Here is a 21,817-nt window from a genome sequence, read left to right as displayed (position 1 = left end):
CGGGTGCTTCCTATATAAAGATTTTGCGTTTCGCGGGTTTCCTCCGTGTCCAGATTCTTGGAATACCCATTTTTAGAAGGCATTCCAAGAATGAATCTGGACATGGAGGAAATCCGCGAAACGCAAAATCTTAATATAATAATCTATCAATTATTGATACACTATTCTAGTTGTTAATCTTAAGTCCTTAAGTGTTATAATAATGAGAAATTCTCTTTAATCAAAATGCGTTTATTCATATAGATCTTGTTAATATAAACGAATCAATTTTTTTAGTGCATTTTTTTCAAATTGTTCTATTCGAGTGCTATTGTTATCATTCAAATTTAATAATAGATAATTTCTTTCATTTTTTATTATTAAATTTATTTATATTTTTATTCATATCTTTTTTTTTCAGAGCTATTTCACACCGAGCGCTCTCATGTCCGTGCGTTAAAAGTGCTTTCACACGTCTTCCACAAACCTTTGTTGGAGTCCCAAGTGCTACCGTTAGATCAGATTCAATTACTTTTCTCTAATCTGGATGAAATGTTGATGATACATTCACACTTTAATCAAGCGATGAAGCGAAAGAAAAAGGAAAATCCATGCGTGAGTGATGTAGGCGAACTTCTGTTAGAGATGTTCGACGGTGATGCTGGTGAGATCTTTGAAAAGGCTGCGTCGACTTATTGTGCTAAGCAGCAAGTTGCTTTAGATGCTCTCCGCGATCGTCGGCGTAAGGATTCTAAGTTAAACGCCTTCCTGAACGACATAGAAGCAAATCCGTTATGCCGCCGGCTTCAGTTGAAAGATCATATATTAACTGGCATGCTGCGACTCACAAAGTACCCGTTGCTCTTTGAAAATCTCGCCAAGTACACGCCGAACAATAATGAAAAAGAAAAAGCAGCTATATTGCGTAGTCTCGAGCGTAGTAAAGAGATACTAAGTCGCGTGAATCAGGCGGTGAAGGAGGCCGAGGATCATCAACGACTTACAGAGATTCAACGAACGATCGATCGATCAGCCTTCGATAAATTTGATCACCCGACCGTACAAGAGTTCAAGAATCTTGATATTACAAAGCGCAAGTTGATTTATGAAGGACCGCTGCAGTGGCGACGTACTGAGCCGAATCGATCGATACCAAATCGTTCAGTGCCGAAACCAGTTGATCTGCATGTAGTGCTGCTCGACGATACGATTTTCTTTTTGCATCGACAAGACGATAAATATCTGCTTAAATTTATCAATACGACCAACCAGGCGGGGAATTCCGTGCTGAGTCCGATTGTGAAGTTATCCACTGTACTAGTGCGTCACAATGCCGCTGAGAAAGATTCCCTCTATCTTGTTAACACTTCAGAAAATGGTGCGCAGATGTATAATTTAGTGGCACCGTCTTCGGCAGAACGAAAACTCTGGTGCAAACACATCTCCGAAGCTGTGGAGGCTTATAAAGCGCGTGATCGTCACGACAGAAGATCAACGCCGTCCGCTACATTGGCGGAGGAGCCAATGCATTCAATGGAAGACGCATCGCCTTCCGGAATGGAAACGGATGGTATAAATATCGAAAAAGATCAGCCGGAAGATCGAGAATTGAGAGATCTTGGACAAAATACTGTCGGCATGCAAGAGCATGATGAAGAAATGCCGGAAACCACTATCACGGGAACTCCTACAACTGAACATATACAACAGCGGATACAATCAACTGAGTCGTCAACAACAGGTTGAAAATTGCTATATTTATTATGTAGATATCATAAGTTTATTTTGTGATGCAATAATTTAAATCAAATTTTTCAAAAAACTTTTTACACTTATTATTAATAATAAACTATTATTAATAATAAACTATTTACACTTATTAAAAATAAATGAAGAAGACCATATTCGGCCAAGGCGAATCTTGATGCTTAATAATATATTATGAATTTTTACAATTCAAATTATGCGGCGATTACTCACCGCGATATATTCTCAGTCTTGAAATGAATCTTCATAGACTGAAGCTGGAAACATAATGCTATAAATTAAAGTTGTATTACTTATCGTTAAAAATAATAACATGTTGATTGAAATTTACTTAAAAGATAGATTTTAAGAATATTAATATGTATTTTATAAAATCTTAAAATGGTTTATAAAATCGTTTAAAAGTTACTGTAATTATTAGTTACTATGTCACGTGAAAATTAGTGAAAAATTGCGACATTAAACATAGGGCTACGTTTATTTAACGCTAACAATGTCATTATAGTTTTAACATTAGACAAAATAAAAATAGGATTACACAATAGCGCTAACAATGTCTTACAAAATGTATCCTTAATTGCTAAAAAAATAATTTAAAATAATGATTGGACTTTTTTAAATTGCTTATCAATCTTAAAAATAATTTAAAGAAAAGGAAACATGTACTTACTAGCTTGTTACAAAGATATTAATTAAAAATTAAACGATTAATTAAAAATTAATGTTGAGTTAATTTATATACAGAGTATATCAAAAGTCTGGAAACGGTCTAATATCTCGATAGCAAAGCATTTTTGAAAAAAATGTTTCAGACAAAAGTTGTTGAAGAAGTTAAAAAGATCTATTTACTGATCATATCCGCTTTACTTGAATGGCGTTAGGATCAAATTGATTTTTTTTAATGGGCTACTATATTTTTGATGCCAAAATCTAATAGCTGATGTTAAGAGCTTTTCAAAACATAATAAAATTATTTATCATTAAGTATTTTTTGAATTATAAGACTGAAGGTATCGCCGACATTAACATTACGCAAGATGTCTGACTTTTTGAATATTTAATATAATACATTATATATAATATATTATATTCGTTCAAGCGACGTTCAACTGATATTTTAAATTTTTGGCTACGTAGCTCTATTTCTGGGTGCCATCACTCTATAGAGGCGCTACATCTGCTGGCAACATTTTACAAGGGAGTTGGACTATCCTGGTTTGATAACCATCGATCGAATATCTTGTGTAATGCTAATACTGGCAGTAGTGTAACTTTAAAGCATCATAACTCAAAAAGTACTTAATGAAAAAATATTTTCTTATAGCGTTTTGAAAAATTCTTGACACCAATTATTACATTCTGGCATAAAAATAGGATGTTCTATTTTAAAAAATCAGTTCGATCTTGATCTGAATGCCATCCAAGGCGTCATCAAACGGATGTGATTAGTGAATAGATTTTTTAAACTACAGCTTTTATCTGAAATATTTTTCTCAAAATTTGTTTTCAATATATTCGACTGTTTTCAGACTTTTGAAGTATCTTGTATGTTTATATACTGCTTCGGATATATATTTGTCATTCCATCGAAATCTGCTTATTCTTTTGGAATTTTATTATATTATATTTAAATTTGTTGTATCTTTTAACAACAAAAGAAAATTCTTGAGTTTGTTCTACCTAAACGATTAGGATCCATGAAAAGAGGACTTGATAAGGACTTTGAAAAATATTCGCTTTGAAAATTCCAATATTTTATTACTAAATTATTTTCCCTTTTTGTAATTCAACTTATCTTTACAATCAAGAGACATGACAGTAGTGTCTATAAGTATAGTAAAGTCTGTACTGAACGCAGGAAACAGTGTATTTTTACTTGAACTATCGAGTTGATTGGAAACATCATGACGTAATAAGACAACGTGAAACGTTGCGCATAATGGCGATAGCATATTGGAAACCAATCAAATTTGGGTCTAAATTCATTCATCTACTGCACATTTGCGGAAACATTTGTACTTTTACACTATAGGAAACACTATGATATTTGAAAAACAGCTAGGCGAACGAATTTTTTAATGGACTCAGTCGATAGCTTAGGGTCTCATTATGTAATGAAAATGTCTACTTTTTGATAATCATTTACCATTACTTCTATTTCTTATTGTTGAGTTTTCAAATGTACAATCCTATAAGATTTTTATTGTTTATATTACATCGCCTGAAAAGAAGACGTTTCCATATATATATATATACTGATTATTGCGAAGAATATTACTAAGGTTTTAGTAGTCTAAAGGCTTAGAACGCTCGTACGGAACATAAGAAATCCGAGTTCGACTTCCGGCCGAGATAATATTTTTCACATATAAATAAATAATAAATTTATTTATTTATTTATAGTTTTTCAACATACTTTTCTAATAGGATGCCTGATTGAGCATCAAATTATTAAAATTATTAAATTGTCAATTTAATTTATTATTACAGTAGTTGCGTTTATAAATCCGAAAAAACAATTTGCCGTGTAATTCAAATGATTATAAATATGTTCATATATATTCATGTGGTACATATACAGAGTGTCTCCTAAAATGGATCGAGGCCACATTGGAGGCGGAAAATGGATCAAAAGGAACAAAAAATTCTTATACCATTTTGAGATACTGTAATTTTCAAATTAGAAAAGGAAACGTCTAAGCCAATATGCGGTTAAGCCGCATCGCGCGTAAGACGACCCACACTCGAACAGCGGCAGCGGTGGCATGCAGGGAGAGGGAAGGAGCGCTTCGTCGCCTGGCACAGCCTGACCTATGTGTTTCGCCGCATCGCGCCTACACTATCCAAAAATCTTATTTTCGCTGAAGTTTTCCTTACACATTTCTTATCATTATAAATCACATTATTTAGCACGTTAAGTACGTTTTAACACAATTATAGATATGTTAAGTGATTAATTAGAGCACTACGCAAAGCGTATGTTGATCATCGTGATATCTTTCGTTTGCTTTATTATATGATGTTGATATTTAATTACGTTTCGAGACATACTTCGTTCGTCGCTTCGTTTTATGCTATATTTTGCCGGAGTTTTATTTTTGATGTGTTAATGCAAACTTAAACATCTCATTAACGTATATATTAATAATCTTTTCAGTTACAGAAAATTCAAATTTTATTCATCAGTGAACATTAAAGATTAATAAAATTTAAGAACGTCTCTAACGGTGTACAATTAAACTTGTTAAACGGCAAGAAATATGTGAAAAAGAATCTCAGTCAAATGTGTCATTATACATGGAAAAATAAGAGGCTCCGCACAATAAAAGGAACAGAGAACAAAGAACAGAGAATAAGAATTTCAACCTATCAGAAACTGTGTATTCCACAATGCATGATTGATTTCTGATAGATTAAAATTCTTATTCTCTGTTCTCTGTTCCCTGTTCCTTTTATTGTACGGAACCCCTAATACATATGGATTTCCAATGTAGGGACTATTTATACGCGAGCTTATATTATAATTTCAAGTGTATACGCATTCAACTACACACACTTCAGCTAAAATAACATTTTTGGATAGTGTAGGCGCGATGCGGCGAAACTCATAGGACCGCCATGCTACGCTGTGCCAGGCTGTGTGAAGCGCTCCTTTCTCCTTCCTATCGCCGCCGCCGCTATTCGAGTGTGAGCCGTTCTACGAATTCGCGCGGCGCGGCTTAATCACATATTGACTTAGATATTTCCTTTTCTAATTCGAAAACTATAGCGAGTATGGTACTATACTCAAAATGGTATAAGAATTTTTTGTTCCCTTTGATCCATTCTCCGCTCCCAATGTGGTCCCGACTCATCTTAAGAGACACCCTGTATATATAGTTGGGTGATTCTTTGGAAAATCAACATGACATCTCACCTTCGATATTGTTTTAGAAATGCAGATAAAGTCCATATCTTTTTCTGTGAATTATTAAATATGCTTCATATAAAGTTGATGTCGCTGTTTCTTTTTATTATTGGATTCTTATTCTTCCACAGTGAATTTCTGGCTAACACAAGACTAATTTTATAGAAGAATTTGGGCCCCAGATGAACAATTTTGAGACATGCCTTAAATTTTAAGACATCGAAAGGAAATCAAAAATTTCCCAACCAGTAGTCCAATAAACCCAACTTTATAGGAGAAGTTTCCTGAGTGTCAAAATTATCCAAAGTTTGCTATTATGATCATGTACCATTAGTCTTATCCGATTTCTTTGCCAGAAAGTCCAGAGAACTTCCTTGCGGTAACGGCGATAACGGATTGCACCAAAGATATTGAAGCAATGTCTGAAATGTATTTGATACAATTCATTAATCTGGCTAAATCCGTGGTCGCGATCATGTCAGAGAAATTCGGATTTGCTTATAATGATGGCAATGTCTCTGGAGTTCGTCTTCCAAGAGGAAGATGGACAAATGGCAAATGTATCAATTGGAGTAAACCAATCATTGGTACAGAGTCAAATCGCGATAAGACTATGGACGATGTAGAAAATATTTTAAAAACCAGTCACATAAATATTGGTTAGCTAGACTTGGAATGAGACTCTAGTTTTACAAGAGTTTCCCCCTCAGCACATTTAAGTATATATATCATGCCATTATAAAAGAAAACTCACAAACGAAAGATGGAAACACGTAAAAATACTGAACTGCAGTCTCTTTGTCAATCAAATTGTACATTAATAGAGCATCTTGCAGTAAAAAAAGTATTTGGTTGTCCCACTGATAGAGATGTTGGAGAACACTCACGTTCAGATTGCGAAAGATGTTCACTTTTTATATTCCTGCAGAAGCGCGCGTGACCAATCACAATAAATATTGTGATACTTGTGAGCAGAATTATATAACCAGATTATTAAACAATAACATTCAATAAATTTTGATTATTTTGAAGCTATAGGGAACATTTATTATTAGAGCATTAGACTTGGTTAAATAAAGAAAATTTATCGCGATTATTAAAGCAGCTGCTATCGTTATGATACAGTGAACAGCGTCATAATGAATGTTTGTTAGCAATTTATTTTGCAAAACTAAAAACAGGACATATTGACAAAATCTTGCTAATAAATGGTAAACATAGTATTACAAAACGCAATTAAAATGCTCGCAACGAATTTCACCTTAATGTACAGGGTAGCCCACTGAAAACGAGATAGATTGAATCGTACAAAAATGATTTTTCGAAAAAAACCTGAAAACAAGTCAATTTATTGGTTGGGAGAGGGACATCTTTTGACGTATAATTCTCATCTTCAACCCCCTAAGCGGGGTATCAATTCCTAAAAAATTTCAAATGGGAAGGAGGCTAAATGATATACAATTAAAAAGATCTTTCAATTCTCTATATTCTTACGTTTGATTTTTTAAATTCGATCAATTCCTTTAGAAGATACAGAATATTAAATCTAAAAAAACAAATAGATTTTCATATTTAAAAATTTTTTTCTTTCTTATCTATCGAATCAATCCATTAATAAGTTGCAAAGAATGTCTAAATATATATTATTTGTAATTTAGTGTAGTAATTATTCGAAATGTTGACCACCGACTTCTATACAATAATAGAGATTCTGCTCGAAACGTAAATTCTGGAGCATTTGTAAATTGATTTGATAGCATTCGTCGATGATATGTTGACGTAAAATCTGGGGACCGAAGAAACTCCTCTCCTTCAATCTAACGACCCAAAAAAATTTTATCGAAATTTTCACAAACAAGCCGTGCATAATGTGAAGAAGCTCTGTCCTATTGGAATATCAATTGATCTTTGAGATCATCATTCTTGATAATATCAATTAATGTTGAATCAATGATGTCTTTTAACAATTTCAAATCCATATCTTTATTCAAATTATGAAGTAAAAAAAGAGTCCAATGAGACAGTTGTCAAAAGTGCCAGTCCAAACATTTATTTTATGGATGTTTGTTATGGACTTCGTGAAATATCCTAATCCTCGAAGAATCTTTCCATTAACAATTATGACAATTTATTGTTTAAGAAAAAAGAAAATTTATCAGAAAAATAGATATTAAAAAGGAAATTTGAATTATTTGTACGTTCATTTATGACTTTACAAAATTGTAAACGATAGTTAAAGTCGCCCTCATTAAGTTTCTGTAGCAATTTAATTTAATATAGAATTCATATCAAATCTATTTGTAGTGTTTCAAAATTCATTGAATACTAGTTCGACTAACACCAGATACAGCAAACAAATATCTCGTATTCAACATAGCTACTAAAAGTTAGAATCTCTGTTATTGTATGGAAATCGATGGTCAACACACCGATTCACATTCAAATTTGACGATCTAGTTGTTGAAACAAACAAATCTCTAATTGTCTTGACAACGTGCTCTTCGCTTCATCACGGGCGTCGGCAAAAAAAAACACGGGCATAACACTGCTCTTTTTCTTATAGATTGTCATACCGACATTTGTGACTTTTAACATTGACCTCCAAAGGAATCTCGGGCTCCCAATCAGTTTTTGTATTGCGCTGCTATTACAGTTTTCCAGAGCTCTGATCCTCCTGGGCCCAATCTTTCATGCTTAAAACTTTTTTTCTTTTTTGAGCAGGACCCCTCTTCAGTTCCTCCCCCGGAGGATAGCTAATTCTCCCGCTTGGGCATCATCTTCGCGAAGGGAATTCTAAGATCCTCTTGTCTCTTAAAGTTCTCTTTAAGTTCTTGATTCTTCGTTTTTCGGACAGGAGGGGGAAGGGATCCGACTGTACTTCTGCCTCCAGTCCCCGCCTTGGCATTTGTCCATCATCTCGTGGAAAAATGATGGTTTAAAAATCGTGGGAGAGGCGATCTTTTTAAAAAAAATGCCCGCCTCCATCGCGAAGCGAAGCCACCATTGAAATTTCTTGTTCTCTTGAAGATTGGTGACGAATTGTTTCTCAATGTAACCAACGGGTCCTCCGATCTTCTTTTTCCCGTGTCGCTCGAACCCGTCTCAAGTCTTTTTCTCTCTCGAACTCTGTAACCGAAAAGACATTATCGCGTAGCTTATGTTGCACAACTTAGCATCAATTTTATTACTTCCACCAAGCGGTATTAGGACTCCGATTTACCGATTTATTACATCATATTTATGGATCTGATCATCTTTCCATATAAAGTGATAGCCTATGAATGTACTACCTACTTCATTTTTACATTTGTTTGACTTGCGAATACAAAAATAACGTCGCTTAATTTCTTAGCTACACAATATGGCAGCTTCTCAATTGCTCTGCAACTTTGAAGTTCTTCCTTTTTTCCTCCGAGAGTATATATATTATACAGCCAGATTTTCTGCCTCTTCTCGAAAAAGATTTGCTTGGCTTTTTGTTCGTACCATGACTTTGTTTGAAGATCTGATATTCTCTTTTCCTTACATTTTTATGGATTTCTCTTCCTTTTCATCTTTCCTAAAGAGTCCTAAGGAGAATCAATCTCTTCAGTTCCAGTAAAAAAATTGCCACGTAAATCGACGTAATAAAATGAAGATCCTGAGCGAAGTATGACCTCTGCTGAGGTCATTTCCGTAGTTTTATGCTTGGCAGACCTGTACGCCAACAGATACGGCGGGACTCAATCGGTCCCAATCCTTCTCTCAATTCTCAGAAACAAACTTTGCCAAATAATCCAAGATAATATGATTCTAACGTTCCATCTGCCCATCCGATTGTGGATACAAAGCAATTGTTCTTGTTTTCTTAATTCCTAATATGCGCGACAGTTCGCGGAAGATTCTCGACTCGAAGTTTTTTTCCTGATCTGTGAACTTCTAGAGGAACATGCCTGGAAATAATTTGATTTAAGAAGGTTTCCGCAATAGTTTTTGACCTAACACTTAACTTTCCTTTCTTTAAAGGGAAAATTTTCATTTGTAAAACAACCAACAACGATTAGTAAATACTTATTTCCGGAAGGAGTTTCTGATAGAAGTGTCCGTATGAGTATGTCCATCTGGACTCTTTCGAATGGAGCGCCAACATTATATATCTATAAAGGAGATTTCCCCTTTCCTGATGGATCTCTCCTTGCTACTCACACTTTGCAAGTTCTGCACCATTCCTCCACGTCTTCCATAAGAGGTCCCAGATTCGAATCTTGGCTGAAGTAATATTTTTCGGCTGAGATAATAAAAGTTTCTTATCCAAACTAAAAGGAGGGGATTATATATATTCACAAATGATCGAACGTTTCGGCTCGCAATTATTATAGCATCTCAGATTGATTGTGTTTAAAAGTCCGAACGTGCACAATTATATCTGATATAAATTAAAATAAACCAAGAATATTATATTATTCGAAACTAAATATATTATTCGAAATCTAACTTTGACCGATCATTGGCGCTCTCTATCATATTTATGTTATATATTACCTCGATCGAATTTTATTTTTAATTAATAAAAACATTGCATCTCACAATTCGTAAAATTTTGCGAAATTATTTTATTCTTCTCCGATTTCATTACTTCACCAGTTAACTCAACTCATAGTATACAAGATAACGTCAAGTTATGAAGGGTATTAGGTTATGTCTATAATATTTTTCCATCCTGGTGGATAGAACTCAAACTTGAGTTATCGAAAACACCCTAAGTATTGATATATATTTCATGTGAATTATGCGCGATAGGATTTATACACAGACTTCTATTACTATACTAGATTATTAACCTACTTTTCATTATGTAAAAATATTGCTTGCGCACAGTGAATACGCAGAATAAAACTGTCACATTCAGAAAAAAAGATGTCACTAGATCAGATGATCTAACGTTTCTGAGATTGGTTCAAAAGTATATAGAAAGCATGCGCAGTATATAAATGTATTTCTTCTGCGCATATAGTACATACATTTTGACAACAATTAAAAGGACAAATTAGCGGTCTAATGTTATAATAGAAGTCTGTATCCTAATAGCTTCCGCTCTCTTGTTCAAGCCTATAGCATATTCAAAAACGTAAGCAATAAGGAAATCGTAACATTGCATTTGTTATTGGTCTTATGGTTTCTACTATGATTGGCCAATTTGCTTACTGCTTACGGCGCGTTCACACTTTGACGGAAAAGCAGAAAGCAGCAACTAATCAGAACTCGTGCTCGACAATTTCAGCTTTTTGTTACTAACTATTAGGAAGAATTCTGATTGGCCACTGTTTTTCTGTTATGAACGCCTTTACGTTTTTATATGTGCTTCATGAGCTTCATTCCCAAATCTAGGACCAGAAGTCCAATTTTTCCTGGATATATACTCTTTTCTCAAAGAGTCTGGAGAGACATCTAACCGGATCTTTAACATATCTGGGGAATACTCTTTTTGACACTCATTTCAAAAGGAAATTATTAAGTTCATCGCACATAAAATATGTAATAAGCTAATCACTAGATCATTACTATAGTTGTTCCAAAATTTACTGCCAATATTGAAAACCTATAATTCACGTGCACTATAGACTTTCAGTACTGGCAGTAAATTTTAGAATATAGTCTATGACCTAGTTTACACCGAGGGTTCGATCCGGGTCAGAATGCAAGAACCACTGCAATCGAGCATTCCCCTGTTACAGCCGAATGATAGGGGAATGCTCGACTGCAGTTGATTGATTCTTACATTCCGACTCGGATCGAACTCTCGGTGTAAATTAGGCCCATGTATCTATAAAAAATAAAAAAATTTGAAAATTATTAGATATTATATTATGTTAAAATATGTTTTTTGGCCAATACTATATACATGTTTTTATGTTCTTAGGATTATTAAATATACTCTTTTTTTTCTAGTTTTGTCCAAATAACTTATTTTGTATTACAATTTAGCCTAAAATGTCCTCTTTTCTTTTTTACTTTACTACTTTTAAATCAGAAATCTCCAATTTATTAAGGTTAAAACTGGTAATTATACGATAATCCCAAAATGAGTACATCCTGAACACATTGAAAACTCCCCAAACGGACGTTGCTCGAAAAAAAAAAGAATACATATCTGGGAAAAGCCAGACGTATGATCTTCCCTATATATGATACACTTTAAATAATATTGATACTGATTGTAATTTTAAAGCTTTATAAACATAAAAAATATTTAATGAAAAATAACTTTATTGTAACATTTTGAAAAGCTTTTGATACCAGCTATTAGATTCTGGAATACAAATTGAACATTTTATAAAAAAAAATTGATGTGATTTTAACCTGACTTTGATGACATCACTCAAACTGATCAGATCAGGAAATTTTTGATCTTTTTGAACTCTACAATTTTTGTACGAAACATTTCTTTCAGAAATGTTTACTTTGCAAAATATTTAGGAGGTTACTTTTTTTACACCCTGTATATATGCCCCCCGTATATGAATGACTGCTAAATATCATGTATTGGTACAGACTAAAAATCGCTGAATTGGTTCAATAATTTTTTTACTCAAAAAACAATTTTTGTCATTTGCTACTTTTCTGTGAAGTTAATAGAATTTGAATTAAAAATTATTGAAGACCAATATTTAGTGATATTTAGTAATTAATATCTTAATTATTGCGAAAATTGCAAAATGATGGAGGACTCAGTTTAGTCCGCTGTACCAGCACACAAAATATTTGGAAGTTATTCTGGGGCACTCTGTGTGTTGTTTATAAAAAAATTAATAATAATGAATTTGTTAATGTTTTAATATATATTTAATAATTTTGAATAAATTAATTTTGAATAAATTAATTTTCTAGTATCTGTAGAAAATAAAAAATATTATTAACGTTACTAATTGGTTCTTTGGTACATATAGGTATGATAGAATCTTTACGAATGGTCACGTGTACTCAACTATCATTAATAGATCCATTGGAAGTTCATGTAGAAGCACCACCAGTACACGTTGCAGAACCGATTCTTACGCCAATAGGTAAAGTATGTTTCTTTAATTATTTTAATTTATACCAAAAAGTTTGCAAGTTACCGATTTGTCATGAACTATTGCTAATGCCAACATTTCGTGAATCTTGCCATTTACTTCATCAACGCACACTGATACTGTGTTAGTGCTCCTCGCATTGATGAAATGAACAGCAAGGTTCACAAAATGTTAGCATTAATAATTAACTTATTAATAATTAACTTAATTAAATGTAACAACAAAGCTCAGAAAGAATAAATCAATGTAGATATAATAATGCCTTTTATCGAGCCAACATAAGTTATTAGCGTGTAACATTTTATTGTTTCTTAATTCTACAGTATATATTTCGAATTCTGAACCCCTTTTGGGTCCTTTTCAGTACAATAAATTACAATTAATAGAATATATTTATAAATATGTTTATATACAAGTAATTTTTATAAAGCGCGTATTATGAACGTATTATAAATGTGCTTTTTTATTCTGATACTCGATGTTCATTTTCAGCGTCAAAAGATCAATCAAGAGAACAGATCAAAATTGTCGAATATCAAGCAATTTTGATCACGTGACTTGTTTTGACATTAAAAATGAGCATTTAGCGTCAGCAAAACATGAAAAAACATCCTAAGACGAATGGATTAAATTTGCAAAATGACATTGAACTTTTAAATCCTGTATATTTTAATCTCACTTAACATTATTTATACACAATATTTAACTATTTACTCAATTTAATTATCTAATTCTTTACCCAATTTATTTTACTTATTGCTTTTTACTTATTGCTTTTAGTATTTATACATTTATTTCAATTATTGACTTGTTGCTTACAGGTGGTTTAATTATTGACTTGGTTTATTATAATAATTGCATTTTAATTTTATTATAATATATTATATAATTTTATTATATATTATTTTATTATATTAGTTGCTGACCCATATCCTTATTACAGTAGAGTCCCTCTAAATTTGGGACAATAATTGAGAAATGCCAAAATTATAGAGTACCCTCTCTGCAGCACTAGTCTATCAATCACTTGTGCGAAACCAGTTGCGCATGCTAATCTCAAAGTGCACTACAGTGTACATAACTTTAACAGACATATGTACTTATGTATCACATATTACGTATCACAAAAGAATACATTATACAAATACATAATCTATGGAATTATATTGCATACACTGTGAGAACCTAGTATAATTAGGTGCAGATGCGCGCGCAACACATATCCAACCTATTATGGCATATGGAAGGGGCATGACATTAGTGTTTGTAAAAGTGTGAGGAATGCAAAGATTACAGAAGTCAAATTTAGAGAGACTCTATGTAGTTATTTAATTTATTATCGTTTTAGTATATGTATATATAGTATATATACATACAGTATATATACATATATTTTAATCATTACCTATCTAAAATATTTCAATTTTTGATTTGGTTCACTATGTATCTGCAATTTTAACTTTATTATTTAAATTATTCTAATTATTGATTTATATCTTTTACGTATTCTTGTATTAGCCTATTATTGCCTATTATTTATTACAAACAAATGTTTTAATTGTTGACTCGTTGCTCCCCCTCCTTTCGATACATTGTGTCGATATCGTGTTTTGCGTTGACAATCGTCATTCGAAGCATAACTTTGTAACAGGCAACATCTCAATGTTTCACTTACTAATTTCATGTAAGTTTTAATAGAAATTCATATTATTTATTAATTTATACAATAACATAATTTTATCTTTTAGTAAATCTGGCAATTTGATGATTGTAAAATGGAGATTAAAGCGGCGTAGCCAACATTAGCCAGGCTCAATGTTATACAAATTCGAATAAAATCGTTACAACCGTTCATAATACGCGCTTTATAAGGATCATTCATATATAGATGTATTTATAAATTTATTCTATTTGTTATATAATTATAATTTATTATACTGAAAAGGATCTAATATTCGGAGGTCGAATATCGTAGAAATAAAAAATAATAAATTATTACACACTAATAACTTGTGTCGGCTCGATTAAAGGCATTTTCATATTTGTATTGATGTTAGCATTAGCAATAGATTACGCTATTGTGATAATTCGCAAATCTTTTGACATCTCTGAGGAAAATACCTGTTAAATCTTCAAAAGTAATTTTAATTTATTTTATCATAATTTAACTTTAATCTTAAGCAATAATTATTTATAATTATTTAACCCTTCATTGCTCTCATATGAGACAAATATTCTTGACGAGAGCAAATACATTTAATCATATTGTTGTCAAATCTGATTGTGATAGATTGACTATCAGTCGAAAATCTTTGGCTTTTATATATCTTTGATATTATTGCGTGTATCAAATATTAAACTATAAAGAAATAAGATTAAATAATATTAAATAATATTAAATAATATTAAATAAGATATAAATTACATTTTCGAATAAGAGGATTTAATAGAAAATATAATTTTAAATACAAAAAAGTTATATATTAATACATTATTATTAAAGACCGAATTATCCGCCGATCGATATCGATTCGAATTGCTCATAATGCATACGATTTTTCTCGTTGCCATTCACCCAAAGCCATGGCGCGGAGAGCGACGGAGTCACAGCAATGGGGGATGAGGTGCAGTGAAGAGAGCTAGTGACGCGATCTCAGAACTATAATTATCATAATCAAATAACTATAATATAATAAAAGAAATTTATTTATTTAAAAGATTTTGTTAAAATGTAATTTTTGTTCCAAGTATCTTTTTGCATCATTGTTTTTGATAATATTCGTTTAGAAATCAATTAAGTTAAGCTTAGAGTTTAAATTTAGTGAATACTGATTTTTTAAAGAGATATTTTTATCCTTAAAATATCAACTTTAAAAAATTGTTTTGTTATTAGATGCATTTATTCTGACTTATACTGGTTATTAAATTTTACATTTTCTCAAATTTTTAAGTTATTGAACTCTCTTTGTTAATTTGTATATATACGCACATATATACAGATAGATGTCCCATTTTAAGGAGGTTTCAATAATTACTTTGGAATAAAAAATGCGACTGAAATAAATTGTCGTTACAGCGATTTCAAATCATATGCAATATTAGTGCAATGAATTATGAATACTATTTATGTACTATATTTTTAATAAATTATTAGTGTATAGAATATTAACAAATGTATGAGACACACTTATTTATTTACATTATATAAAATTTATTTACATTATATAAAAAAAATTAAGTCTCTAAGTTGGTTTTCGATTAACAATCGAACTTCCTTAATCAATCCTGTTAATTTTCTCTAAAGTTATTAATAAATTATTGATAAAAAAAAAAGATTAATTATGCAGTATATGCCACTAATATCCTCGTAACATATGTTGTCAAGTAACCTTGGATAAATTTTAGCCATCGTTCATTGTTCCTTAAAAAGTTATTAACAAAAAAAGTTCATCAATAAAATCTAATTTTTGGACACGACTGCGCTCTGAAACAAATTCCCTGCTTTAAAAGTGCAAAATATTCTTAACTCTAAATTGATTATAAGTCGATAGTCATCTAATCTTATTTTAATAATTTTTTAAATATCAATTTTGAAAGTCGGCTTATAATATTAAAATAAGATTAGATAATTCAAGTTAACGAAAAAATGTCAGTCGATAAACAGTTAGGCGGAAGTAAAAGTGGAATGATTTGAGGAGATATATATTTTAGGAGATATATATTTTATCATGCTATTTTTTTCTAAATGGAGGCGTTAAAAATATATGAAGTTAGTCTGTTTTTTTTTTTTTTTTTTAAGTAGAATCTATTTTCAAACATCTATGATTTTGATATTGTAGCTTAAGACGAATACAACTTACCATAGATACTTAAGGTCATATAAGTTCACGCACATAAAAAAGTTTATTATCCATATTCTAATGCATGTTCGCGGACATTAATATACATCCTAATACATTCTGAATTACCTTTCGAAGTCAAGAGTATTTGATAGAATATAGTGACATGCAATTATTATTTTTCTTTTTATTTTGTCTGATATCATAGGTTCAGCTTGAGAAATTTCATTTTTAGATATATGTAAAATAAGAAAAAATCTAATGGAGTTAGATCTGGCGAGTATACTGGCTAATAAAAATCTGTATCATCCAATCCAACATCCTGGAAACCTGGCTATATGATTAGATCTTATATGATGTGACATCAATAGAAGGAGCCATATAAGTTCATTTTAATTTCATTAAAATGAACTTCCTGCATTTTTAGAAGATATCATCTTACAACTAAAGCATGCATGTAATTCCAGCACGATGATGCTCTTGATCATAACACAAATCAAAGGTTTTTGGTAATCTACAAGCAATGTCTCTCCGAGATTGGATCGGACTTGTGAATTGGCCAGTACACTCGTCAGATAAAATTCCATTAGAGTTTTCTTATGTGTCACATGAAAAATAAAATTTCTCAAGTTGAACGACATCAAAAATGTCTCATTTGATCACGTTGTGGTCAACTGACGGATAAAATCATTTAAATGGTATTTCCATTTCAAAGAAGAGTAGCAATATTTTTCAAAATTTTATAATTTTGAACCTCTTGAGGTATAACAAAAAGAAAGGCGATATAAATATGTACAAATCAATTTAATTTAATTTAATTTAACATTAATTTAATTTATATACAATTTTTTTTCTAAAGTCAGGTACCAGATTCACATAAGTGTCGATAAGTCAATCATTCAAAGAGGGAATTAGGATATATATATAAAGATGTATTATATAATGCCCGCAGGCGCACGTTCGAGTATGAGCAAACAATAAACTTTTATTTAACGATTAATACGAATAACAAAGATATTAAATAAATGATTAGATAAATTATTTAATAATTAAGTATACGTAATAGTTCATACAAAATTTTGATCGTTTGACTCACAAAGTTTTCATCACTTTAGTTTAGAAAACACAATTCAAATAATTTAAAATCTTAAAATGTAGTAAACTAGTAATATTACAACGATAGGAATCCATGTAATCAACCAAACACTTGTTTCCATCAAAAATCGAATGTAAATTGGAAGTATTTTTGCCACATCAACAAGATAAATAATCAAGATATAAAAATTTCCAATAACTAAATTCCTCGGCGAAATTAATATTAAGTCCAATATGTACACATATAGTCAATTATGTAAAAATTCTAAACAAAAATCATAATTTTAAACAATTATGAAAGAAACTAAAGTGTAACAATTAAAAACTTACAATCCTGATATAAATCGATCGGAAATTAAAACTGATGTTATCTGACAAGAATTATGAGAATTCATATTATTACGCATATTCCCAAGGATAACTGAAAAAGAACAGGTTTCGTATTATATATACATTAAGACTGCCAAGGAAAAAAAAAATTTTTTTTAATCGGGCTCAAAAGCTTTTATTTCAAAAGCTTTTATTCCAAAAAACCCCTAAATTTTTATCAAAAAATATTAAGGTTTAGAGGTTGTTAGTAAACAATTTTTAAATCAAAGTTTCGATTTTCCTTAATACATTTAATTTGCAAAAATGGCTTAATCTGGATTTCCAATATGGTACTGTATGTTTTTTTAATAGCTAACATGCAATAGTTCATTTAACCCTATGATGTATACCTTAAGAAATATGGTTTAATTAATGTGAAAAAATAATACAATTTGAACGCTTGCTAAAATCGATCTTGAACTCTGAAATTTGGTTTTTTTTACATTAATCGAACTATATTTCTTAAGGTGTATATCGTAGGGTTAAATAAACTATTGCATCGTGTTTAGCTATTAAAAAAATATACAGTACCATATTGAAAATCTGAATTAAGTCATTTTTGCATGAAATTAAGTATATTAAGGAAAATCGAAACTTTAATTTAAAAATCATTAGTGACTCTAAATCTTAATATTTTTTGATAAAAATTTAGGAGTGTTCTGTTGACATAAAATGGAAGCTTTTGAGCCAAGTGCTTGATTAAAAAAAAAATTTTTTTTCCTTGGTAATCTAATATACATATATCGAAAATTGACAATAATATGCGTTACAAATTAGCTATTGATTACGATTGGAAAGCTCTGTAAGATGTCAAAATATAATAAAGATAAAACAAATTTTACGGCAGATATATTCCTCCTTTTAGCTTAATAAATACTTTAATAAGTTCCCATCTCTTTTCGATATCAACGATAGCTAAATCTAAAAGAATATTTGTGGGAAAAGGGATGTACCATACAAAGAAACGAGCACATCGGATTCACCCACCCCAGCGCCAGAAAATTTATTATAAGTTATGTTGTATGTTATAGGGTATATTGCATGTGACAGACTAATTATGCGTATGTGTGTGTCATATATATCATATATATTGTGAAATGCGGAATTTACTCGTAACAGATGTTACAGAGGTATACGCAGTGTAGACCCTGCGACGTGATTCGGAATCAGGTGACGCTGATTCACGAGTGTGATCAGAATCGGATAGCTGATTCGCGGTGTCGTGACAGGCGCGTTAATATGAATGCGTGCACATATATGTTGGTCTCGGTATGCGATGATCGTGATAGTACGGGACCCGATACAGGATTTCTCCTGCAAATAATGCAAACGGCGGTTATTGAGAACGCTCGCTCGAGGCAGAGAACACTCCACTTCGTGTTTATTCCGGTGCACAGAGACTGTCCAGCTCGCTTGCCAAATACTGAGAATTCAATGGAGGCAAAGTACGCTTTATCTCCTTGCCTCGTTTGTCCATTGGTGTGAACGAAAGTTTTCGCTGCTAAAACTGCTCAGCGGAGACAGCGGAGAGCTACTTTCTAACCCTTTTTCACGCTATTTACTGTTTGTCGAAGATCAAAATCGGATGATGGTCGTGTTGGCTCGGCGGATTTTGAGTGCTGACTCGCTCGGGACTGTGATCGGGAACGGAATAGATCTTTTTTACAATCGAATATTTTATATCGCATTGTTAGATCATGTCGACATTTCCCAGTTTTCTTCGACAGTCGGTGTTTTCTCCTGCGGAAAGCGTTTTTAGTAAATAAGTGACTCGATCTCGTACGACGCGCTGTTTGTTGATCTATCAATATTTTGGTTTTTGAAAAGATTTAAGTATATCTCATCGTCGTATGCGAGTTTTTCCACATATAACATTCAGCCGGGAACGATACATTTCGGGAATGCATCGTTACAACTTCATATATTTTTGGCGTCTCCACCTAAAAAAAAACGTGATTAAAATGCGTCCCAGTTTTGAAACATTTTTTGTATTATCAATAATGCCAGAGAAAATTGACTGGATTAATTAAAATAATACATATGCCGTATAATAATTAATAATTTTAATATTGAATCTATCATAGAATTTGCAATATTATGATTTTACTGAAATGAGATACAATTTGCGTGATAACAAAATAAATTTTTATATAATAGCAAAAATAAATTATGAACGTATTTGAAACTTTTCAGAATGTCTGAGGCGTAAGGATGAAATAATTAAACAAGCTCTGCGCGAAAAGCAATTATTGATGGCGGATATATTAAATATTCCTAAAGAAGATTTTGAACATGTGGCAGACATAGCATCTGAACCATCCACTGTGGAAAAGGAACCTACTGAATTGATACTTGCTGCTATTACTCAAAGTATTTACTAGTACAAAATTTATTATTAGTGCTAAAAAGTAAATTTAGTTCTAGTAATAATATTGTAATTAATAAAGTTCATTATATGATATTGGACTTGTATTATAATATTAAAGTAAAAATATATTATTATTAGAGCATTGGATCGTAAAATTATCGGATACCAGATATCGGATATTCGGACAGAATGTAACATATCCGAGAAGACAATTTCTGTTATCCGACCAGATTCCGAGAAAGTGTCTTCTAAAAAAGAAGTCTTTTTTATAGAGAAAAAGATTGTAATTTTGCACCAATGTGTAAAATATTATAGCTTCACGAATATGCATACTTATTTCTAGAATTTATATAAGAAAAAAATCAGTTAAAATTTTAATGACATTAAATTTCAACCGAATATATTCTATATACTAATGTTATTCGATCAGATAATACCGCATTCCGGATACTTTCCGGAATGCGGTATTATCTAGTGCAATTTTAATTGTTACATATCTTTTAAATTTATTGTTTATATATTGTTAACTAGAAGTATATAACTAATAAATATAAAAGATTTAAAATATAATATCTGTTACTCGTAATAATTGCGAAATTATGAAATTCTCTTAGAATTTCTTTTATTTAGAAAAATTTGAATATTTTGATTTAAAGAAATTTTTGTCAAAAGTATCTCTTCAATGATTTTATTTCTAATTGACAAAATTGTATTTATAACATAAAATAGTTACATGATTTTTTAAATTTCCAGATAAGATTTATTTCCATTTTTATACACATTTAATTTATTTGAAATGTAACTTTCTGTTCAGGGGAAGAAAGAAGGGAAGAGAGGGAAGTAGTAGTAGTAGTAGTAGTAGTAGTAGTAGTAGTAGTAGTAGTAGTAGTAGTAGTAGTAGTAGTAGTAGTAGTAGTAGTAGTAGTAGTAATAATAGTAGTAGTAGTAGTAGTAGTAGTAGTAGTAGTAGTAGTAGTAGTAGTAGTAGTAATAGTGGTTAATTGCAAAACTTAACCTAGCTTATTACTAAAACTAAACCCAAATTTAATTATTTTTTACTGCTAATTTTCTGTTTTAGTATAAATTAATATGTTTACGAATTTCTAATCATATTTTTTATAAGAATGAAACTGAATATTTTATATAAAATGCTTACTTTAAAGAAATTGCTACTTTTTTCAAATCTAATATTTCAAATAAGTGATCTTACTCTACGATTATACAAATAAAAAATGAATATTAAGAATTCTGAATAATCAAATTTACTTTAAATTTACATAAAAAAGTATTTGAATATTTGCAAATTTGAATAGAATATCAATAATAAAGAAATTTTTAAACTTTTTTCAAGAATTGAGTATATACTTTGGTATTAAAAATTGTTATTTATTTAATCTGGAAGAGAAATGAAAAGAGAAGAGATATTTTGTACATAATAAAT

The 21,817-nt window shown here is 31.0% G+C and overlaps 1 protein-coding gene across 8 annotated transcripts in view; it reads left to right on the top strand.

The window, feature by feature from the left end:
• The window catches only part of LOC108690011 (rho guanine nucleotide exchange factor 12), a 368,684-nt gene that overhangs the window by 278,774 nt on the left and 68,093 nt on the right, over positions 1-21,817 (top strand). For all 8 annotated transcript variants that reach the window (XM_018197048.1, XM_018197050.1, XM_018197047.1 and 5 more), the window contains 3 exons: positions 401-1,720; positions 12,580-12,696; positions 20,202-20,378. In XM_018197048.1, coding sequence (XP_018052537.1) covers positions 401-1,720; positions 12,580-12,696; positions 20,202-20,378 — 1,614 coding nt within the window. The remainder of the gene's footprint in view (positions 1-400; positions 1,721-12,579; positions 12,697-20,201; positions 20,379-21,817) is intronic.

The sequence above is a fragment of the Atta colombica genome, unplaced genomic scaffold, assembly GCF_001594045.1.
Source record: "Atta colombica isolate Treedump-2 unplaced genomic scaffold, Acol1.0 scaffold29, whole genome shotgun sequence".
Lineage (NCBI taxonomy): Eukaryota > Metazoa > Arthropoda > Insecta > Hymenoptera > Formicidae > Atta > Atta colombica.
The sequence above is the reverse complement of the archived record's forward strand: the minus strand, read 5'-3'. Positions and strand labels throughout refer to the sequence as shown.